Source organism: Hemiscyllium ocellatum, chromosome 38 (genome assembly GCF_020745735.1).
Source record: "Hemiscyllium ocellatum isolate sHemOce1 chromosome 38, sHemOce1.pat.X.cur, whole genome shotgun sequence".
Taxonomy (NCBI): Eukaryota; Metazoa; Chordata; class Chondrichthyes; order Orectolobiformes; family Hemiscylliidae; genus Hemiscyllium; species Hemiscyllium ocellatum.
Window position 1 is genome coordinate 35,323,710 of NC_083438.1, and position 24,643 is coordinate 35,348,352.

At 48.0% G+C, this 24,643-nt stretch overlaps 1 protein-coding gene across 1 annotated transcript in view; it reads left to right on the top strand.

Moving 5' to 3' along the window:
• The first annotated feature begins 240 nt into the window (after positions 1 to 240).
• Positions 241 to 24,643, top strand: part of LOC132833887 (urokinase plasminogen activator surface receptor-like) — a 33,640-nt gene continuing 9,237 nt past the window's right edge. The window contains exons 1-4 of the mRNA XM_060852543.1: positions 241 to 309; positions 6,057 to 6,140; positions 16,589 to 16,711; positions 19,042 to 19,179. Of these exons, the coding sequence (XP_060708526.1) occupies positions 6,092 to 6,140; positions 16,589 to 16,711; positions 19,042 to 19,179 (310 nt within the window). The 5' untranslated portion in view covers positions 241 to 309; positions 6,057 to 6,091. The remainder of the gene's footprint in view (positions 310 to 6,056; positions 6,141 to 16,588; positions 16,712 to 19,041; positions 19,180 to 24,643) is intronic.

Consider the following 24,643-nt stretch of genomic DNA (forward strand, 5'->3'; position numbering starts at 1 on the left):
CAAAAACAGCCCTGTCTGAGCCTATAAAGCCCTCCTCATTAATATCTGGGGGCCTAGTGCCTACACTGGGAGAGCTGTCCCACAGACTGGCCAAGCAACAGCCTGACACAGTCACACTTGGGGAATCATACCATACAGACAATGTCCCAGAACCCACTGTCATCATCCCTGGATATGTCCTGTCCCACCAGCAGGACAGCCCCAGCAGAGGGGGCAGCACTATGGGATACAGACAGGAGGGAGTAGGCCTGGGAGTCCTCAACATTGACTCGGGACCCCATGAAGTCTCGTGGCTTCAGGTAAAACACGGTAAAGGAAACCTCCTGCTGATTACCACATACTCCCTTGGCTGATCCACATTGATCAACGCTGATGATTGCACACTTGTTCAGCACCATTCACAACTCCTCAGATACTGAAGCAGTCCATGTTCAATTACAACAAGATCTGGACAATACTCAGACTTGGGCCGACAAGTGATAAATAATATTTGCCAGGCTTAACCACTGTGCCACCACGGTGGCACAGTGGTTAACACTGCTGCCTCACAGCGCCAGAGACCCGGGTTCAATTCCTGACTCAGGCGACTGACTGTGTGGAGTTTGCACGTTCTCCCCGTGTCTGCGTGGGTTTCCTCCGGGTACTCCGGTTTCCTCCCACAGTTCAAAGATGTGCGGGTCAGGTGAATTGGCCGTGCTAAATTGCCCTAGGGTTAGATAAGTGGTAAATATAGGGGTATGGGTGGGTTGTGGGTCAGTGTGGACTTGTTGGGCCGAAGGGCCTGTTTCCACACTGTAAGTAATCTAAGTAATCTAATCTAATCTGTCTGCATGGAGTTTGTGCATTCTCCCCCTGTCTATATGGGATTCCTCCCAGTACTCCAGTTTCCTCCCAAAGATGTGCAGGTTAGGTGAGTTAGCCATGTTAAGTTGTTCAGAGTGTTCAGAGATGTGTAAGTTAGGTGCATTAGTCAGGGGTGAACATTGGGGAATGGATGTGGCTGGGTTATCCTTTGGAGAGTCAGTGTGGACTTGTTGGGCCAAAGGGCCTGTTTCTATACTGCAGGGATTCTATGAACAAAGGTGTTACCATCACTGAATCCCCCAGTGTCAACATCTTGGGTATATTGACCAGAAACTCAACTGGATTCATAAACACAGCGGCTACAAGAGCAGGTCAGGGACTGGGAATCCTGCAGTGAGTAACTCACCTCCTGATTTCCCCCAAAAGCCGGTCCCACCAGTGACAAGGCACAAGTCAGGAGGGTGAGGGAATACTCCCCACTTGCCCCTGGATGGGGGCAGCTCCAACAACACTCAAGAAGCTCGACACCATCCAGGGACAAAGGGAGAACGAGACATGTGGATACAGAAGGTGGTGGTGGAGGGTTTTCAGACTGGAGGCCTGTGACCACTGGAGTGTCACAAGGATTGATGCTGGGTCCTCTACTTTTTGTCATTTATATAAATGATTTGGATGTGAGCATAAGAGGTATTGTTAGTAGGTTAGCAGCTGACACCAAAATTGGAGGTGTAGTGGTCAGTGAAGAGGGTTACATCAGATTCCTACAGGATCTTGACCAGATGGGCCAAGTGGCAGATGGAGTTTAATTCAGATAAATGCGAGGTACTGCATTTTGGGAAAGTAAATCTTAGCAGGACTTATACACTTAATGGTAAGGTCCTAGGGAGTGTAGCTGAACAGAGACCTTGGAGTGCAGGTTCATAGCTCCTTGAAAGTGGAGTTGCAGGTAGATAGGATAGTGAAGGCGGCGTTTGGTATGCTTTCCTTTATCGGTCAGAGTATTGAGTACAGGAGTTGGGAGGTCATGTTGCTCTGTACAGGACATTAGTTAGAACACTGTTGGAATATTGCATGCAATTCTGGTCTCCTTCCTATCAGAAAGATGTTGTGAAACTTGGAGAGGTTCAGAAAAGATCTACAAGGATGTTGCCAGGGTTGGAGGATTTGAGCTACAGGGAGAGGCTGAGCAGGCTGGGGCTGTTTTCCCTGGAGCGTTGGAGGCTGAGGGATGACGTTATAGAGGTTTACAAAATTATGAGGGGCAGGGATAGGGTAAATAGGCACATTTTTTTACCTGGGATCAAGGAGTCCAGAACTAGAGGGACATAGGTTTAGGGTGAGAGGGGAAAGATATAAAAGAGACCTAAGGGGCAACATTTTCACGCAGAGAGTGGCATGCGAATGGAATGAGCTGCCAGAGGAAGTGGTGGAGGCTGGTACAATTGCAACATTTAAGAGGCATTTGGATGTGTATATGAATGGGAAGGGTTTGGAGGGAATGGGTCAAGCGCTGGCAGGTGGGACTAGATTGGGTTGGGATATCTGGTCGGCATAGACGGGTTGGACTGAAGGGTCTGTTTCCGTGCTGTACATCTCTATGACTCGATGACTTTTGAGAAAAAGGGAAGGATTGTGGAAAGGATTGCTCTCTGTAGAAGCTACCAAACCTGCTTGACTTTCTCTGGCATTCTCTGAGTTTGTTCCTTCTTCTGTATAGTCCCTTTGTTTTTGCTGATCAGTCTTTTACTGAACAATATGGCTTTCCATTCAACTGCATGCTTGTCACTTCAGGCGGTGTCATCCGAGAAATTGATTGCTTTCCCAAAAGTGTTGGAACAGGTACAATGCAAGAAATAAGACAGCCAATCCATGCATAGCCAGCTCCTCAAAACAGGTTAAAAACAATGACTGCAGATGCTGGAAACCAGATTCTGGGTTAGAGTGGTGCTGCAAAAGCACAGCAGGTCATACAGCATCCAAGGAGCAGGAAAATCGACATTTTGGGCACAAGCCCTTCATCAGGAATAGAGGCAGAGACCCTGAAGGGTGGAGAGATAAGTGAGAGGAGGGTGGGGGGTGGGGAGAAAGTGGCATAGAGTACAATAGGTGAGTGGGGGACAGGATGGAGGTGATAGGTCAAAGAGGAGGGTGGGGGAAGGTAGCATAGAGTACAATAGGTGAGTGGGGGTGGGGATGAAGGTGATAGGTCAGGGAGGAGGGTGGAGTGGATAGGTGGAAAAGAAGATAGGCAGGTAGGACAAGTCCGGACAAGTCATGGGGACGGTGCTGAGCTGGAAGTTTGGAATTAGGGTGAGGTGGGGAAGAGGAAATGAGGAAACTGTTGAAGTCCACATTGATGCCCTGGGGTTGAAGTGTTCCGAGGCGGAAGATGAGGTGTTCTTCCTCCAGGCGTCTGGTGGTGAGGGAGCGGCGGTGAAGGAGGCCCAGGACCTCCATGTCCTCGGCAGAGTGGGAGGGGGAGTTGAAATGTTGGGCCACAGGACGGTGTGGTTGATTGGTGCGGGTGTCCCAGAGATGTCCCTAAAGTGCTCTGGTAGGAGGCGTCCTGTCTCCCCAATGTAGAGGAGACTGCATCAGGAGCAACAGATACAATAAATGATATTAATGGATGTGCAGGTAAAACTTTGATGGATGTGGAAGGCTCCTTTAGGGCCTTGGATGGAGATGAGCGAGGAGGTGTGGGCACAGGTTTTACAGTTCCTGCAGTGACAAGGGAAAGTGCCAGGATGGGAGGGTGGGTTGTAGGGGGGCGTGGACCTGACCAGGTAGTAACGGAGGGAACAGTCTTTGCGGAAGGTGGAAAGGGGTGGGGAGGGAAATATGTCCCTGGTGGTGGAGTCCGTTTGGAGGTGGCGGAAATGTTGGCGGATGATTTGGTTTATGCGAAGGTTGGTAGAGTGGAAGGTGAGTACCAGGGGCGTTCTGTCCTTGTTACGGTTGGAGGGGTGGGTCTGAGGGCGGAGGTGCGGGATGTGGATGAGATACGTTGGAGGGCATCTTTAACCACGTGGAAAGGGAAATTGCGATCTCTAAAGATGGAGGCCATCTGGTGTGTTCTGTGGTGGAACTGGTCCTCCTGGGAGCAGATACAGCGGAGGCGGAGGAATTGGGAATACAGGATGGCATTTTTGCAGGAGGTAGGGTGGGAAGAGGTGTAATCCAGGTAGCTGTGGGAGTCGGTGGGTTTGTAAAAAATGTCGGTATCAAGTTGGTCGTCATTAATGGAGATGGAGAGGTCCAGGAAGGGGAGGGAGGTGTCAGAGATGGTCCAGGTAAATTTAAGGTCAGGGTGGAATGTGTTGGTGAAGTTGATGAATTGCTCAACCTCCTCACGAGAGCACGAGGTGGCACCAATGCAGTCATCAACGTAGCGGAGGAAGAGGTAGGGAGTGGTGTCGGTGTAACTATGGAAGATCGACTGCTCTACGTAGCCAACAAAGTGACAGGCATAACTAGGGCCCATACGGGTGCCCATGGCTACCCCTCAAAACAGCACATCCGAAATTGACCTAGATCATTGCTTTGGTGACGATGTTTAGGGAGAATAACTGACCAGGTGGTTCAGGGAAACAGCTCCTCATCTTTGTGGGTGGCACGGTGACACAGTGGTTAACACTGCTGCCTCACAGCGCCAGAGCCGGGTTCAATTCCCGCCTCAGGCAACTGACTGTGTGGAGTTTGCACGTTCTCCCCGTGTCTGCGTGGGTTTCCTCCGGGTGCTCTGGTTTCCTCCCATAGTCCAAAGATGTGCAGGTCAGGTGAATTGGCCATGCTAAGTTGCCCGTGGTGTTAGGTAAGGGGTATATGTATGGGTGGGTTGCGCTTCGGTGGGTCAGTGTGGACTTGTTGGGCCGAAGGGCCTGTTTCCATACTGTAAGTAATCTAATCTAATCTTTCTGAAAGAGACATCAAGTTCATTCATAAGCCACTGATCAAGAGAGAGCCCGAGATGAGGTACTGGATCCGAGCTGAACACTCTCATCTTCTGCAGACAAATGGACATCTACAATTTCAATTCGAGAAGGAAAATTTGCTGATTTCCTGTGCGACATATCTGCAGCAACGTGACACTCCCTCAGTACTGACCCTCCGACAGTGCGGTGCTCCTTCAGCACTGATCCTAACAGTGCAGCTCTCCTTCAGCACTGATCCTCTAACAGTGTGGCATTTCCTCAGCTCTGACCTTCCGACAGTGCAGCTCTCCTTCAGAACTGATCCTCTAACAGTGTGGCATTTCCTCAGCTCTGACCCTCCGAGAGTGCAGCACTCCCTCAGCACTGACGCTCCGACAGTGCGATGCTCCCTCAGCACTGACCCTCTGACAGTGAGGCACTCCCTCAGCACTGACCCCTTGACAGTGCGACACTCCCTCCGCACTGACCCTCCGAAGTGCCATGCTCCCTCAGCACTGACCCTCCGACAGTGCGGCACTCCCTCAGTACTGACCCTCCGACAGGGCAGCCACTCCCTCAGCACTGACCCTCCGACAGGGCGGCACTCCCTCAGCAATGACCTGCCGAAAGTGTGGCATTCCTTCAGCACTGTCCCTTCGACAGTGCGGCACTCTCTCAGCACTGACTCTCCGACAGTGCGATGCTCCCTCAGCAATGACCCTCTGACAGTGCAGCACTCCCTCAGCACTGACCATCCGACAGTGCGGCACTCCCTCAGCACTGACCCTCCGACTGGGCAGCACTCCCTCAGCACTGACCCTCCGACAGTGCGGCATTCCCTCAGCACTGACCCTCCGACAGTGCGGCATTCCCTCAGCACTGACCCTCCGACAGTGCGGCACTCCCATAGCACTTACACTCCGACAGTGCGATGCTCCCTCAGCACTGACCAACCGATAATGCAGCACTCCCTCAGCACTGACCCTCTGACAGTGTGGCACTCCCTCAACACTGATACACTGATAAGTGTTGAAGAGAGGCCCCTATAAAGGAGGCAGGTTGTTAGGTCCGTCCCCATTCCCCAGTCAGTGAACCACGGCTTTTCAGGATGAAGGCCAGCTCCATCTTCCATTGCCCCAATTTCCAATGATGCCTGGGGTTTTACCCTGGAACTGAGCCAGGGTGTCACCACAACAGGTGGAGCCTGAGGGATCAATGGGTGGGACCTTCACTAGCTACTTGGCTCTTGTCCTGTTAGGGATTTTTTAATTTTACTTTCCTTTCACGTCATCCAGCCTATAAAAGTAATAACGTTTCTCTATTCCCCAATATATTTAGCGGTTCCTGACATCCAGAGGGAGACAGACAGCAAGATGAAGATCCAACTGGCAGCAGTGCTCCTCACTGTCTTGGTCACACAAGGTAAGATTTCTGTGCAGACTATGTCTGTTCTTAATATCTGTCCAATCTCTCACTGCAAATGTTTCCTTCAGAAATATCCATTTCATGACAGGAGACTGATGGAAGAGGACATCGATTTTTCCCGGTTGGTCAGATCCAGTGGTTGAGCCGGAGAAAGATCGTGTTGGGTCTTTTCAATTGCAATGTTCAAACTTTGAAATGTGCACAGTTATCATGTGTTATTACAGAGTATATCCCCCCTATTGGGGATTGAGTGTCAGTGTGTGTTATTACAGAGTATATCCCCCCTATTGGGGATTGAGTGTCAGTGTGTGTTATTACAGAGTGATATCCCCCAATTGGGTATTGAGTGTCAGTGTGTGTTATTACTGAGTGAGATCCCTCCCATTGGGGATTGAGTGTTAGTGTGCGTTATTACAGAGTGGTATCCCCCCATTGGGGATTGAGTGTCAGTGTGTGTTATTACAGAGGGATACCCCACTCATTGGGGATTGAGTATCAGTGTATGTTTTTACAGAGTGATATCCCCCCATTGGGGATTGAGTGTCAGTGTGTGTTATTACAGAGTGAGATCCCTCCCATTGGGGATTGAGTGTCAGTGTGTGTTATTACAGAGTGATATCCCCCCCATTGGGGATTGAGCGTCAGTGTGTGTTATTACAGAGTGATATCTGCCCCATTGGGGATTGAGTGTCAGTGTGTGTTATTACAAAGTGAAACACCCCCATTGGGGATTGAGTGTCAGTCTGTGTTATTACAGAATGATATCCACCACATTGGGGATTGAGTGTCAGTGTGTGTTATTACAGAGTGATATCGCCTCACTGGAGATTGAGTGTCAGTGTGTGTTATTACACAGTGATACCCCCCACTATGGGTATTGAATGTCAGTGTGTGTTATTACAGAGTGATATCCCCCCCATTGGGGATTGAGTGTCAGTGTGTGTTATTACAGATTAATATCCTCCCAATGGGGATTGAGTGTCAGTGTGTGTTATTACAGAGTGATATCCCCCCCCATTGGGGATTGAGTGTCAGTGTGTGTTATTAGAGAGTGATATCCCCCCATTGGGGATTGAGTGTCAGTGCGTGTTATTACAGAGTGATATCCCCGGCATTGGGGATTGAGTGTCAGTGTGTGTTATTACAGAGTGATATCCCCCCCATTTGGGATTGAGTGTCAGTGTGTGTTATTACCGAGTGATATCTCCCCCATTGGGGATTGAGTGTCAGTGTGTGTTATTACAGAGTGATATCCCCCCATTGGGGATTGAGTGTCAGTGCGTGTTATTACAGAGTGATATCCCCGGCATTGGGGATTGTGTGTCAGTGTGTGTTATTACAGAGTGATAACCCCCATTGGGGATTGAGTGTCAGTGTGTGTTATTACAGAGTGATATCCCCCCATTGGGGATTGAGTGTCAGTGTATGTTATTACAGAGTGATATCCCCCCCATTGGGGATTGAGTGTCAGTGTGTGTTATTACAGAGTGATATCCCCCCCATTTGGGATTGCGTGTCAGTGTGTGTTATTACAGAGGATATCCCCCACTTTGGGGATTGAGTGTCAGTTTGTGTTATTACAGAGTGGTATCCCCCCCATTGGGGTTTGAGTGTCAATGTGTGTTATTACAGAGTGATATCCCCCCCATTGGGGATTGAGTGTCAGTGTGTGTTATTACAGAGTGATATCCCCCCCATTGGGGATTAAGTGTCAGTGTGTGTTATTACCGAGTGACATCTCCCCCATTGGGGATTGAGTGTCAGTGTGTGTTATTACAGAGTGATAACCCCCCCATTGGGGATTGAGTGTCAGTGTGTGTTATTACAGAGTGAGATCCCCCCCATTGGGGATTGAGTGTCAGTGTGTGTTATTACAGAGTGATATCCCCCCCATTGGGGATTGAGTGTCAGTGTGTGTTATTACTGAGGGATATCCCCCCATTGGGGATTGAGTGTCAGTGTGTGTTATTACTGAGGGATATCCCCCCATTGGGGATTGAGTGTCAGTGTGTGTTATTACAGAGTGATATCCCCCCATTGGGGATTGAGTGTCAGTGTGTGTTATTACAGAGTGATATCCCCCCCATTGGGGATTGAGTGTCAGTGTGTGTTATTACAGAGTGATATCCCCCCCATTGGGGATTAAGTGTCAGTGTGTGTTATTACCGAGTGACATCTCCCCCATTGGGGATTGAGTGTCAGTGTGTGTTATTACAGAGTGATAACCCCCCCATTGGGGATTGAGTGTCAGTGTGTGTTATTACAGAGTGAGATCCCCCCCCATTGGGGATTGAGTGTCAGTGTGTGTTATTACAGAGTGATATCCCCCCCATTTGGGATTGAGTGTCAGTGTGTGTTATTACTGAGGGATATCCCCCCATTGGGGATTGAGTGTCAGTGTGTATTATTACAGAGTGATATCCCCCCATTGGGGATTGAGTGTCAGTGTGTGTTATTACAGAGTGATATCCCCCCCATTGGGGATTGAGTGTCAGTGTGTGTTATTACAGAGTGAGATCCCCCCATTGAGGATTGAGTGTCAGTGTGTGTTATTACAGAGTGATATCCCCCCCATTGGGGATTAAGTGTCAGTGTGTGTTATTACCGAGTGATATCTCCCCCATTGGGGATTGAGTGTCAGTGTGTGTTATTACAGAGTGATAACCCCCCCATTGGGGATTGAGTGTCAGTGTGTGTTATTACAGAGTGAGATCCCCCCCATTGGGGATTGAGTGTCAGTGTGTGTTATTACAGAGTGATATCCCCCCCATTGGGGATTGAGTGTCAGTGTGTGTTATTACAGATTAATATCCTCCCAATGGGGATTGAGTGTCAGTCTGTGTTATTACTGAGTGATATCTCCCCGTTGGGGATTGAGGGTCAGTGTGTGTTAGTACAGAGCGATATCCCCCACATTGGGGATTGAGTGCCAGTGCACGTTATTACAGAATGATATCCTCCCCATTGGGGATTGAGTGTCAGTGTGTGTTATTACAGAGTGATATCCCCCCATTGGGGATTGAGTGTCAGTGTGTGTTATTACAGAGTAATATCCCCCCCATTGGGGATTGTGTGTCAGTGTGTGTTATTACAGAGTGATAACCCCCATTGGGGATTGAGTGTCAGTGTGTGTTATTACAGAGTGATATCCCCCCATTGGGGATTGAGTGTCAGTGTATGTTATTACAGAGTGATATCCCCCCCATTGGGGATTGTGTGTCAGTGTGTGTTATTACAGAGTGATATCCCCCCCATTTGGGATTGAGTGTCAGTGTGTGTTATTACAGATGATATCCCCCCCTTTGGGGATTGAGTGTCAGTTTGTGTTATTACAGAGTGGTATCCCCCCCATTGGGGATTGAGTGTCAATGTGTGTTATTACAGAGAGATATATACCCACGTTGGGGATTGAGTGTCAGTGTGTGTTATTACAGGGTAATATTCCCCCATTGGGGATTGAGTGTCAGTGTGTGTTATTACAGAGTGATATCCCCCCCATTGGGGATTGAGTGTCAGTGTGTGATATTACAGAGTGATATCCCCCCATTGGGGATTGAGTATCAGTGTGTGTTATTACAGAGTGATATCCCCCCCCATTGGGGATTGAGTGTCAGTGTGTGTTATTACAGAGTGATATCCCCCCCATTGGGGATTGAGTGTCAGTGTGTGTTATTACAGAGTGGTATCCCCCCCATTGGGGTTTGAGTGTCAATGTGTGTTATTACAGAGTGATATCCCCCCCATTGGGGATTGAGTGTCAGTGTGTGTTATTACAGAGTGATATCCCCCCCATTGGGGATTAAGTGTCAGTGTGTGTTATTACCGAGTGACATCTCCCCCATTGGGGATTGAGTGTCAGTGTGTGTTATTACAGAGTGATAACCCCCCCATTGGGGATTGAGTGTCAGTGTGTGTTATTACAGAGTGAGATCCCCCCCATTGGGGATTGAGTGTCAGTGTGTGTTATTACAGAGTGATATCCCCCCCATTGGGGATTGAGTGTCAGTGTGTGTTATTACTGAGGGATATCTCCCCATTGGGCATTGAGTGTCAGTGTGTGTTATTACAGGGTAATATTCCCCCATTGGGGATTGAGTGTCAGTGTGTGTTATTACAGAGTGATATCCCCCCATTGGGGATTGAGTGTCAGTGTGTGTTATTACAGAGTGATATCCCCCCCATTGGGGATTGAGTGTCAGTGTGTGTTATTACAGAGTGATATCCCCCCCATTGGGGATTAAGTGTCAGTGTGTGTTATTACCGAGTGACATCTCCCCCATTGGGGATTGAGTGTCAGTGTGTGTTATTACAGAGTGATAACCCCCCCATTGGGGATTGAGTGTCAGTGTGTGTTATTACAGAGTGAGATCCCCCCCCATTGGGGATTGAGTGTCCGTGTGTGTTATTACAGAGTGATATCCCCCCCATTGGGGATTGAGTGTCAGTGTGTGTTATTACTGAGTGATATCTCCCCATTGGGGATTGAGTGTCAGTGTGTGTTATTACAGAGTGAGATCCCCCCCATTTAGGATTGAGTGTCAGTGTGTGTTATTACAGAGTGATATCCCCCCCATTGGGGATTAAGTGTCAGTGTGTGTTATTACCGAGTGATATCTCCCCCATTGGGGATTGAGTGTCAGTGTGTGTTATTACAGAGTGATAACCCCCCCATTGGGGATTGAGTGTCAGTGTGTGTTATTACAGAGTGAGATCCCCCCCATTGGGGATTGAGTGTCAGTGTGTGTTATTACAGAGTGATATCCCCCCCATTGGGGATTGAGTGTCAGTGTGTGTTATTACAGATTAATATCCTCCCAATAGGGATTGAGTGTCAGTCTGTGTTATTACTGAGTGATATCTCCCCGTTGGGGATTGAGGGTCAGTGTGTGTTAGTACAGAGCGATATCCCCCACATTGGGGATTGAGTGCCAGTGCATGTTATTACAGAATGATATCCCCCACATTGGGGATTGAGTGTCAGTGTATGTTATTACAGAGTGATTTCCCCCCATGGGGATTGAGTGTCAGTGTGTGTTATTACAGAGTGATATCCCCCCCATTTGGGATTGAGTGTCAGTGTGTGTTATTACAGAGTGATATCCCCCCCATTGGGGATTAAGTGTCAGTGTGTGTTATTACCGAGTGACATCTCCCCCATTGGGGATTGAGTGTCAGTGTGTGTTATTACAGAGGATATCCCCCCCTTTGCGGATTGAGTGTCAGTTTGTGTTATTACAGAGTGGTATCCCCCCCATTGGGGATTGAGTGTCAATGTGTGTTATTACAGAGTGATATATACCCACGTTGGGGATTGAGTGTCAGTGTGTGTTATTACAGGGTAATATTCCCCCATTGGGGATTGAGTGTCAGTGTGTGTTATTACAGAGTGATATCCCCCCCATTGGGGATTGAGTGTCAGTGTGTGTTATTACAGGGTAATATTCCCCCATTGGGGATTGAGTATCAGTGTGTGTTATTACAGAGTGATATCCCCCCCCCCCCCCCATTGGGGATTGAGTGTCAGTGTGTGTTATTACAGAGTGATATCCCCCCCATTGGGGATTGAGTTTCAGTGTGTGTTATTACAGAGTGATATCCCCCCCTTTGGGGATTGTGTGTCAGTGTATGTTATTCCAGAGTGCTCTCCCCCCTCCATTGGGGATTGAGTGTCAGTGTGTGTTATTACCGAGTGATATCTCCCCATTGGGGATTGAGTGTCAGTGTGTGTTATTACAGAGTGATATCCCCCCAATTGGGGATTGAGTTTCAGTGTGTGTTATTACTGAGTGATGTCCCCCCCTTTGGGGATTGTGTGTCAGTGTATGTTATTCCAGAGTGCTCTCCCCCGCCCCCATTGGGGATTGAGTGTCAGTGTGTGTTATTGCAGAGTGATATCCCCCCCATTGGGGATTGAGTGTCAGTGTGTGTTATTACAGAGTGATATCCCCCCATTGGGGATTGAGTGTCAGTGCGTGTTATTACAGAGTGATATCCCCGGCATTGGGGATTGAGTGTCAGTGTGTGTTATTACAGAGTGATATCCCCCCCATTGGGGATTGAGTGTCAGTGTGTGTTATTACCGAGTGATATCTCCCCCATTGGGGATTGAGTGTCAGTGTGTGTTATTACAGAGTGATATCTCCCCCATTGGGGATTGAGTTTCAGTGTGTGTTATTACAGAGTGCAATCCCCCCCATTGGGGATTGAGTGTCAGTGTGTGTTATTACAGAGTGATATCCCCCCCATTGGGGATTGAGTGTCAGTGCGTGTTATTACAGAGTGATATCCCCGGCATTGGGGATTGTGTGTCAGTGTGTGTTATTACAGAGTGATAACCCCCATTGGGGATTGAGTGTCAGTGTGTGTTATTACAGTGATATCCCCCCATTGGGGATTGAGTGTCATTGTATGTTATTACAGAGTGATATCCCCCCCATTGGGGATTGAGTGTCAGTGTGTGTTATTACAGAGTGATATCCCCCCCATTTGGGATTGAGTGTCAGTGTGTGTTATTACAGAGGATATCCCCCCCTTTGGGGATTGAGTGTCAGTTTGTGTTATTACAGAGTGGTATCCCCCCCATTGGGGTTTGAGTGTCAATGTGTGTTATTACAGAGTGATATATACCCACGTTGGGGATTGAGTGTCAGTGTGTGTTATTACAGGGTAATATTCCCCCATTGGGGATTGAGTGTCAGTGTGTGTTATTACAGAGTGATATCCCCCCCATTGGGGATTGAGTGTCAGTGTGTGTTATTACAGAGTGATATCCCCCCCACTGGGGATTAAGTGTCAGTGTGTGTTATTACCGAGTGACATCTCCCCCATTGGGGATTGAGTGTCAGTGTGTGTTATTACAGAGTGATATCCCCCCCATTGGGGATTGAGTGTCAGTGTGTGTTATTACAGAGTGAGATCCCCCCATTGAGGATTGAGTGTCAGTGTGTGTTATTACAGAGTGATATCCCCCCCCATTGGGGATTAAGTGTCAGTGTGTGTTATTACCGAGTGATATCTCCCCCATTGGGGATTGAGTGTCAGTGTGTGTTATTACAGAGTGATAACCCCCCCATTGGGGATTGAGTGTCAGTGTGTGTTATTACAGAGTGAGATCCCCCCCATTGGGGATTGAGTGTCAGTGTGTGTTATTACAGAGTGATATCCCCCCCATTGGGGATTGAGTGTCAGTGTGTGTTATTACAGATTAATATCCTCCCAATGGGGATTGAGTGTCAGTCTGTGTTATTACTGAGTGATATCTCCCCGTTGGGGATTGAGGGTCAGTGTGTGTTAGTACAGAGCGATATCCCCCACATTGGGGATTGAGTGCCAGTGCACGTTATTACAGAATGATATCCCCCACATTGGGAATTGAGTGTCAGTGTATGTTATTACAGAGTGATTTCCCCCCATGGGGATTGAGTGTCAGTGTGTGTTATTACAGAGTGATATCCTCCCCATTGGGGATTGAGTGTCAGTGTGTGTTATTACAGAGTGATATGCCCCCATTGGGGATTGAGTGTCAGTGTGTGTTATTACAGAGTAATATCCCCCCCATTGGGGATTGTGTGTCAGTGTGTGTTATTACAGAGTGATAACCCCCATTGGGGATTGAGTGTCAGTGTGTGTTATTACAGCGTGATATCCCCCCATTGGGGATTGAGTGTCAGTGTATGTTATTACAGAGTGATATCCCCCCAATTGGGGATTGTGTGTCAGTGTGTGTTATTACAGAGTGATATCCCCCCCATTTGGGATTGAGTGTCAGTGTGTGTTATTACAGATGATATCCCCCCCTTTGGGGATTGAGTGTCAGTTTGTGTTATTACAGAGTGGTATCCCCCCCATTGGGGATTGAGTGTCAATGTGTGTTATTACAGAGTGATATATACCCACGTTGGGGATTGAGTGTCAGTGTGTGTTATTACAGGGTAATATTCCCCCATTGGGGATTGAGTGTCAGTGTGTGTTATTACAGAGTGATATCCCCCCCATTGGGGATTGAGTGTCAGTGTGTGTTATTACAGGGTAATATTCCCCCATTGGGGATTGAGTATCAGTGTGTGTTATTACAGAGTGATATCCCCCCCCCCCCATTGGGGATTGAGTGTCAGTGTGTGTTATTACAGAGTGATATCCCCCCCATTGGGGATTGAGTGTCAGTGTGTGTTATTACAGAGTAATATCCCCCCCATTGGGGATTGTGTGTCAGTGTGTGTTATTACAGAGTGATATCCCCCCCATTGGGGATTGTGTGTCAGTGTGTGTTATTACCGAGTGATATCTCCCCCATTGGGGATTGAGTGTCAGTGTATGTTATTACAGAGTGATTTCCCCCCATGGGGATTGAGTGTCAGTGTGTGTTATTACAGAGTGATATCCTCCCCATTGGGGATTGAGTGTCAGTGTGTGTTATTACAGAGTGATATGCCCCCATTGGGGATTGAGTGTCAGTGTGTGTTATTACAGAGTAATATCCCCCCCATTGGGGATTGTGTGTCAGTGTGTGTTATTACAGAGTGATAACCCCCATTGGGGATTGAGTGTCAGTGTGTGTTATTACAGCGTGATATCCCCCCATTGGGGATTGAGTGTCAGTGTATGTTATTACAGAGTGATATCCCCCCAATTGGGGATTGTGTGTCAGTGTGTGTTATTACAGAGTGATATCCCCCCCATTTGGGATTGAGTGTCAGTGTGTGTTATTACAGATGATATCCCCCCCTTTGGGGATTGAGTGTCAGTTTGTGTTATTACAGAGTGGTATCCCCCCCATTGGGTATTGAGTGTCAATGTGTGTTATTACAGAGTGATATATACCCACGTTGGGGATTGAGTGTCAGTGTGTGTTATTACAGGGTAATATTCCCCCATTGGGGATTGAGTGTCAGTGTGTGTTATTACAGAGTGATATCCCCCCCATTGGGGATTGAGTGTCAGTGTGTGTTATTACAGGGTAATATTCCCCCATTGGGGATTGAGTATCAGTGTGTGTTATTACAGAGTGATATCCCCCCCCCCCCCATTGGGGATTGAGTGTCAGTGTGTGTTATTACAGAGTGATATCCCCCCCATTGGGGATTGAGTGTCAGTGTGTGTTATTACAGAGTAATATCCCCCCCATTGGGGATTGTGTGTCAGTGTGTGTTATTACAGAGTGATAACCCCCATTGGGGATTGAGTGTCAGTGTGTGTTATTACAGAGTGATATCCCCCCATTGGGGATTGAGTGTCAGTGTATGTTATTACAGAGTGATATCCCCCCAATTGGGGATTGTGTGTCAGTGTGTGTTATTACAGAGTGATATCCCCCCCATTTGGGATTGAGTGTCAGTGTGTGTTATTACAGATGATATCCCCCCCTTTGGGGATTGAGTGTCAGTTTGTATTATTACAGAGTGGTATCCCCCCCATTGGGGATTGAGTGTCAATGTGTGTTATTACAGAGTGATATATAGCCACGTTGGGGATTGAGTGTCAGTGTGTGTTATTACAGGGTAATATTCCCCCATTGGGGATTGAGTGTCAGTGTGTGTTATTACAGGGTAATATTCCCCCATTGGGGATTGAGTATCAGTGTGTGTTATTACAGAGTGATATCCCCCACCCCCCATTGGGGATTGAGTGTCAGTGTGTGTTATTACAGAGTGATATCCCCCCCATTGGGGATTGAGTGTCAGTGTGTGTTATTACAGAGTGATATCCCCCCCTTTGGGGATTGTGTGTCAGTGTGTGTTATTCCAGAGTGCTCTCCCCCCCCCATTGGGGATTGAGTGTCAGTGTGTGTTATTACCGAGTGATATCTGCCCATTGGGGATTGAGTGTCAGTGTGTGTTATTACAGATTGATATCCCCCCCATTGGGGATTGAGTTTCAGTGTGTGTTATTACAGAGTGATGTCCCCCCCTTTGGGGATTGTGTGTCAGTGTATGTTATTCCAGAGTGCTCTCCCCCCCCCATTGGGGATTGAGTGTCAGTGTGTGTTATTGCAGAGTGATATCCCCACATTGGGGATTGAGTGTCAGTGTGTGTTATTACAGAGTGATATACCCCCCATTGGGGATTGAGTGTCAGTGTGTGTTATTACAGAATAATATCCCCCGTTGGGGATTGAATGTCAGTGTGTGCTATTACAGAGTGATATCCCCCCATTGGGGATTGAGTGTCAGTGTGTGTTATTACAGAGTGATATCCCCCCATTTGGGATTGAGTGTCAGTGTGTGTTATTACAGAGTGATATCCCCCCATTGGGGATTGAGTGTCAGTGTGTGTTATTACAGAGTAATATCCTCCCAATGGGGATTGAGTGTCAGTGTCTGTTTTTACATGGTGTTATCTCCCCTTTGGGGATTAATCAGCGTTAGGGCACTCAATGTTCAATCCTTGAATAATACCCATGTGAGCTAAATGGGTGAAAAGATAATTTTCAGTTTTCGTTCCTGCAGGTTCCTCACTGAAATGTCACAGCTGTAATAGTCTGACCGGGAACTGTGCATTAAACACGACCATCGAATGCAACCGAACAATCCACACCTTTTGCAGATCCATCAGTATCAGTCAAGTGATTGGTAGGAATGTGCACCTTTGGTAATGTTTTTCAGTCACATAACAGCAACTTGCATTTGGATCCGAATTATCCTGCCATACAATATTCACAGTTGCTTCATGTACAAATGTGTGCAAGGAGGGGACAGAGATCCAGTCATCAAATCTTAGAAAAAGAAATTGATTTTAAGAAGCCTCACAGAAGGCAGGTGCTTGGGCGACAGAGAGAGAGAGTGACAGAGACTGTGAGGTCGAACGAGGGAATTGAATGGGACAGTTCCCCAGGCAGCTGAAGGCATGACCTCAGACAATGGAGTTGTCGGGATCAGAAAATACCAAGGAGCGATCATTAAAAGAAAAATAAAATTTCCTGAGGGTTGCAAGTTCTGGAGAGGTTCCAGCAACAGATCTAGGGCCTGGAGGTGCTTATAGCAAGGGAGGGGGTGTAGGGGCAGGAAAGAGTTACAGAGATAGGGAGGGGGTGTAGGGACTGGAGTGGGGTTACAGAGATAGGGAGGGGGTGTAGGGGCAGGAAAGAGTTACAGAGATAGGGAGGGGTTGTAGGGGTTGGAGGGGGTTACAGAGATAGGGAGGGGGTGTAGGGGCTGGAGGGGGTTACAGAGATAGGGAGGGGGTGTAGGGGCAGGAGGGGGTTACAGAGATAGGGAGGGGGTGTAGGGGCTGGAGGGGGTTACAGAGATAGGGAGGGGGTGTAGGGGCTGGAGGGGGTTACAGAGATAGGGAGGGGGTGTAGGGGCTGGAGAGCGTGTAGGGGCTGGAGGGGGTGTAGGGGCAGGAGGGGGTTACAGAGATAGGGAGGGGTTGTAGGGGCTGGAGAGGGTGTAGGGGCTGGAGGGGGTGTAGGGGCTGGAAGGTGTGAGAAACAAAGCTCACTCACTTCAATAATGTCAGTCCGAGAGAAGATCTGAATCAGTAGTGTCAGTTATTTCACACTTGCAAGTGGGTGTGATGTCCACAAGGCAGGGACAAAACACACCGAATTCAACAAATACTCGATATTTATATGATTTAGTCCCTACATTTTTTTTCTTATTTCATTGTTTCGTCCCCTGCTCACATCCTCCACTTCTCTAAGACCGGTACCCATTACTCCTGTTTATCTCTTGTCTTATCCGGCCTTGTCTGTGACAAAATGCTTATTCCTGGCCTCACAAGGCCATTTGACCTCATCCTGCTGTGGGCACATCCTTGCCTCACCATTATCTACTCCCTCCATCTGTGCTGCCCCTCACAGCATCTCATCACTAAGCCCTTTTAATTGGGGTTTGTTCCTGTGTGTCTGTAAAAGTGGGAAACAGATGTTTATACCTACTGTTTGTACAGGCGTATCTAGCTCAACTGCTTCTCCTCACAGCACCTTATCTCGTCGCCTGTATTATCTACCATTGTTTTGCAGTCCCGTTTCTCTCTTGCAGACATTTTTAGCTAATACAAAAAAACAATTATGCATTTCCTCCACATAGTTCCCATTCTTGTTGACTCAGCTCTTGGCTGGAACAATTACACACTAATGTGATTTCACTTATTTTTATATAATCAATTATAATTACAGAATTGCAGAAGTAACATTAGTCTACCTATATCCCACAAGGGGGTTACAGAGATAGGGAGGGGGTGTAGGGGCTGGAGGAGGGTAACAGAGATAGGGAGGGGGTTTAGGGGCTGGACTGGGTTATAGAGATAGGGAGGCGTGTAGGAACTTGAGGGGTTTTCAGAGATAGGGAGGGGGTGTAAGGGCTGGAGGGGGTTACATTGATCGGTAGGGGGTGTAGGGACTTGAGGGGATGTCAGAGATAAGGAGGGGGTGTAGGGACTGGAGATGTTGACAGGGATAGGAAGGGGTGTTTGGCCTGGAGAAAGTGACAGAATTTGGGAGTGTTCAGTCAGTTTGGAAACCTTTTCAGGTTGATATTTGGCAGATGGGATTCCGGAGTTTGGAAGCCATCGAGGCTATAGCAGGTTCCAGAGGTAGTCAGACCAAGTGGGGAGAAGCTGGGCACTGCCGACGGGCTGAGCATTTCCCTGGAAGTATTCTGAGTCTGCGTGAGTGCTGAGAGTTTGGATGGAAATATGAAAGGTGTGTACAGCGTTGACCTGTTGTGTCACGGACGAGTGGAATGTACCTGGTCTGAAGCCAGGTTTCAGCTGCGCAGTACCTGCACTGTATCTGTCTGCAGTCAGTGTATTCTGCTCCCGACCTCACCCTCTCCCTCAGGCAGCATTTAGTAAAGGTGCAGCATTGATTCAACTGAATGGCAGCAAAATGCATTGTAGTGGAAACTTTGGTGAGAATGAATGTAATGGTATAACATGATGTTGTCCATTCTGTTAGGCATACGGCATTCTAACTATCTCCTGAGTGGCTGTGGAAGCTGTTTTGGCCTCATCTCTTTCAACAGTGGATTTTTCTCCAGCTATCTGCACACCAGTTGCTGCAGCTCCAGTCTGTGTAACGACGCTGTTGAACCAGGTAAGGCATCGGTCAGTCCCCACACCTGGAGGAGGTGGAGGCAGAGCCAGAGGCATCCTTGCGTTGTGCTTCTATCTCATTTATATCATCACTTGCAGAAGACACGACCACGAGGAAGAAATGGTGTTTATACCACCAAACCCTCCACACATGCCAGCCTGGTATTTGGTTCTGGATCAGTGGTGCTGGAAGAGCACAGCAGTTCAGGCAGCATCCAACGAGCAGCGAAATCGACATTTCGGGCAAAAGCCCTTCATCAGGAATAAAGGCAGAGCGACTGAAGCGTGGAGAGATAAGCAGAGGAGGGTCGGGGTGGGGAGAGAGTAGTATAGAGTACAATGGGTGAGTGGGGGAGGGGATGAAGGTGATAGGTCAGGGAGGAGAGGGTGGAGTGGATAGGTGGAAAAGGAGCTAGGTAGGTCGGACAAGTCCAGACAAGTCATGGGGACAGTGCTGAGCTGGAAGTTTGAAACTAGGGTGAGGTGGGGGAAGGGGAAATGAGGAAACTGTTGAAGTCCACATTGATGCCCTGGGGTTGAAGTGTAATGAGGCGGAAAATGAGGCGTTCTTCCTCCAGGCATCTGGTGGTGAGGGAGCGACGGTGAAGGAGGCCCAGGACCTCCATGTCCTCGGCAAAGTGGGAGGGGGAGTTGAAATGTTGGGCCACGAGGCGGTGTGGTTGATTGGTGCGGGTGTCCTGGAGATGTTCCCTAAAGCGCTCTGCTAGGAGGCGATCAGTCTCCCCAATGTAGAGGAGACCGCATCGGGAGGGAACAGTAAGAAAAAACCACCAGGGATATATTTCCCTCCCCACCCCTTTCCACCTTCCGCAAAGAAAAATCAGTTCCCTCTGTGACTACCTGGTCAGGTCCACGCCCCCCTACGACCCACCCTCCCATCCTGGCACCTTCCCCTGCCACCGCAGGAACTGTAAAACCTATGCCCACACCTCCTCCCTCACCTCTATCCAAGGCCCTAAAGGAGCCTTCCACATCCATCAAAGTTTTACCTGCACATCCACTAATATCATTTATTGTATCCATTGCTCCCGATGTGGTCTCCTCTACATTGGGAAGACTGGCGCCTGCTAGCAGAGTGCTTTAGGGAACATCTCCGGGACACCCGCACCAATCAACCACACCGCCCCGTAGCCCAACATTTCAACTCACCCTCCCACTCTGCTGAGGACATGGAGGTCCTGGGCCTCCTTCACCGTCACTCCCTCACCACCAGACGCCTGGAGGAAGAACGCCTCATCTTCCGCCTCGGAACACTTCAACCCCAGGGCATCAATGTGGAATTCAACAGTTTCCTCATTTCCCCTTCCCCCACCTCATCCTAGTTTCAAACTTCCAGCTCAGCACTGTCCCCATGACTTGTCCGGACTTGTCCGACCTGCCTAGCTCCTTTTCCACCTATCCACTCCACCCTCTCCTCCCTGACCTATCACCTTCATCTCCTCCCCCACTCACCCATTGTACTCTATGCTACTCTCTCCCCACCCCCACCCTGCTCTAGCTTATCTCTCCACGCTTCAGTCGCTCTGCCTTTATTCCTGATGAAGGGCTTTTGTCCGAAACATCGATTTCGCTGATTGTTGGATGCTGCCTGAACTGCTGTGCTCTTCCAGCGCCACTGATCCAGAATCTGGTTTCCAGCATCTGCAGTCATTGTTTTTACCCAGCCCAGTATTTGGATACACTGTAAGCAACGTTGCAGTATATCCCGTGCACAGAGATATGTAGATGATGGTCTAGGCCTTATAGTTCAAAGTTACGTTGGAGAAAATACTCAAGTAAGAAGATTTGTCCTTTGTAAATCTGTCTTCTCACCTTAAAAATGTGCCCCCTAACTTGAAATCCCCCTAGGAAAAACGCGCTGACCAATAACCCCATCTATACCCCTCATGATTTTCTGAACCTCTATAAGATTAGATTAGATTCCCTACAGTGTGGAAACAGTCCCTTCGGCCCAACCAATCCTCTGCAGAGTAACCCACCCAGACCCATTTCCCCTCTAATACACCTTAGCACCATGGACAATTTAGCATGGCCAATTCACCTGACCGGCACATCTTTGGACTGTGGGAGGAAACCGGAGCACACCCGCACAGATGCAGGGAGAACGTGCAAACTCCACACGGACAGTCTCCCAAGGCTGGAATTGAACCAAGGACCCTGGTGCTATGGGGCAGCAGTGCTAACCACTGAGCCGCTGTGCCGCCCACAAGGTCACCTCTTAAACTTCTACACTCCAGTGAAAAAAGACTCAGCGTATCCATATAACTCAAACCTTCTATACCCAGCAACATCCTGGCAAATCTCTTCAGAACCCTCTCTAGCCTAATAATGTCCTTCCTATTACAGGGAGACCAGAACTGGACACTGTAGTCCAATTTTACCCAGACCAGGTCAGGACGATGGCTTGTCCCTTAAAGTGTCACTAGTGAACCAGATGGATTTTTTTCCCCCTCTAACAATGGTTTCAATTGTCACCATTAGACTCTTAATTTCAGGTTTTTATTGAACTCAAACTGCGGCATCTGCCCTAGCTGGATTTGAACCGGGATATGACTGACGTCTCTGGGATTAATAATTGAGCAATAATGCCAGAAGGCCATCACCTCCTCAAGTTGCGGGGGAGGGGGCTGATCTTGGCACAGACTTTTGAGACAGCCAGCAGGTCTGGCAGCATCTGTGGAGTGGGAAAAGCAGAATTAATGTTTTGAGTCCAGTCACCCCTCTTTGGTTGTTGTGTTAGGCTGAACTGGACAGAACATCGCCCTGATGTTTATTTTAACATATCTGAGGCTTCCACCCACACAGTACCTTCAACCTGACCTTGCATTGAAGGGATTGTCTCCATATTCCCAGGAAGTTCCACTCCTGATAATCACTGCTGCCATTTCTCTGATTAATATCTGAAGCACACCATCTAAACTCTCGACAGAATTGTCTGCATCTTTTATTATTGTGGGAATCGCTGCCAAGGTCAATATGTATTACTTATCGCTAATTGCCCAGAAGGCATTGAACTTTTAATGGGTCTGGAGTCATGTGTAAGCCAGACCAGGGAAAGACAGCAGATTTCCCTCTCTAAAGGTCATTAGTGAACCAGACAGTTTTTCCCTTCACAGTCAACAATGGTCTCATGATCATTACAGGCTCTTAATCCCAGATTTTTATTGAGTTCAAGTGCCACCTAGATTCAAACCCAGGTTTCTGAAACATTACCTGGTTCTCTGGGTTAATAGCATCTGCATAACAGGGCCGCACAGTGGCTAGCTCTGCTATCTCACAGCGCCAGGGACCCGGGTTCGATTCCACCCTTGGGCGACTCTGTGTGGAGTTTGCACATTCTCCCTGTGTCTGTGCGGGTTTCCTCCGGGTGCTCTGGTTTCCTCCCACAGTCTGAAGGTGTGTAGGTTTGGGTGGATTGTCCATGCTAAATTGCCTACAGTATTAGGTGCATTAATCTGAGGGAAATGGCTCTGTGTGGGTTACTCTTCAGAGAGTCAAGTGTGGACTTAGTGAGCCAAAGGCCTGTTTCCACAATGTAGGCAATCTAATGTAATCAAAACCACGAGGTCATTGCCTTCCCCTTGTGTCTGCCCGACAGAACAAAAAAAGCGACCAAGTATTGTCATTTTTTAACAGCCTAGTTTTTTTTAAAATACAACCTGTTCAGATACGTTATGGCATGCTTCATGAGCCAATGGGATTGCGAAAGGTAAAATGTATCCGTTGCTCCCGATGCAGTTTCCTCCACATTGGGGAGACTGGACACCTCCTAGCAGAGCGCTTTAGGGAACATCTCCGAGATACCCGCACCAATCAACCACACCGCCCTGTGGCCCAACATTTCAAATCCCCCTCCCACTCTGCCGAGGATATGGAGGTCCTGGGCCTCCTTCACCGCTGCTCCCTCACCACCAGATGCCTGGAGGAAGAACGCCTCATCTTCTGCCTCGGAACACTTCAACCCCAGGGCATCAATGTGGACTTCAGTTTCCTCATTTCCCCTTCCCCACCTCATTGTAGTTTCAAACTTCCAGCTCAGCACTGTCCCCATGACTTGTCCGGACTTGTCCAACCTGCCTAGCTCCTTTTCCACCTATCCACTCCACCCTCTCCTCCCTGACCTATCACCTTCATCCCCTCCCCCACTCACCCATTGTACTCTATGCTACTCTCTCCCCACCCCACCCTCCTCTAGCTTATCTCTCCACGCTTCAGTCGCTCTGCCTGTATTCCTGATGAAGGGCTTTTGCCCGAAACGTTGATTTCACTGCTCGTTGGATGCTGCCTGAACTGCTGTGCTCTTCCAGCACCACTAATCCAGAAAATGGGATTGTGAATCCAGGCCTCCTGGCCAAGAGATACAGACTCTGCCACTACACTACAAGAGCCTCTAAAATAATTGAACTTAAATTCCATTTGCATGGTAATATTTGAACTTGGGCTCCCAGAACATTAGCTGAGTTTCTGGATTAGTTGTCTCGTGATAAAAACCAACAGGCTATCGCTTTTCCATGTATCCCTGCTCCAAATAAAGGGACCAAGTGTATTATTTATCCTGAATAGTTTTAAATTGACTCATGTAAAACCAACACTTCCTGGAGAAACAGTTCAATTTATTTAATTTATTTGAGGTTATAAGATTAGATTAAATTCCCTACGGTATTGAAACAGGCCCTTCGGCCCAACAAATCCACACCGACCCTCTGAAAAGCAACCCCCCCAGACCCATTCCCCTACCCTATATTTACTCCTGACCTAATGCACTAACACTGTGGGCAATTTAGCAAGGCCAATTCACCTGACCTGTACATCTTTTGGAGTGTTTTCCTTCTCTCATACTGTATTTAGAACTGAATTCCAATCAATACAGAGAAAAAAAACTTTCTTTCTCTAGTAGCTGTTTATCTGAATTTGGGATTTCCCCAGGGTTCTGATTATTGTCTGCAACCATTTTTGATTATACAACTTTCATTGTTATTCACTGATTCCCTTCAGGCAATAGATATCAAACATATCACAGGAGCAGGAAACAGCTCCTATTTTGAGTAAAGAAATTCTGAAGAGCTTATGCTCGAAATGTTGAGTCTACTGCCTTTTGAAAGCTGCCTGACCGGTTATGCTTTTCCAGCACCATACCTTTGACTCTGACCTTGAGCATCTGCAGTCCTCACTTTCTCCAAAAGAAATTCCCTCAATCCTGCTGTAGATTACTTGATAAAGGGGGGAGTTTGAGGGAGGAAAGTAGTCACCCACTCAGCAAGCTCAGAACCTTTTGAACTGTCAGCCAAAGTTATTTGTCACTCATTCGTTTGTATTTCTGACATTGAATTCCCACCGCTGGTGATTAAACAATTTCTGATGATGCTAACACATACCTCCACTGTAGAAATTCTAGCTGCTAGTTATGATAAATCTAACTCGCGAGAATTTACAAATGTGTGAAA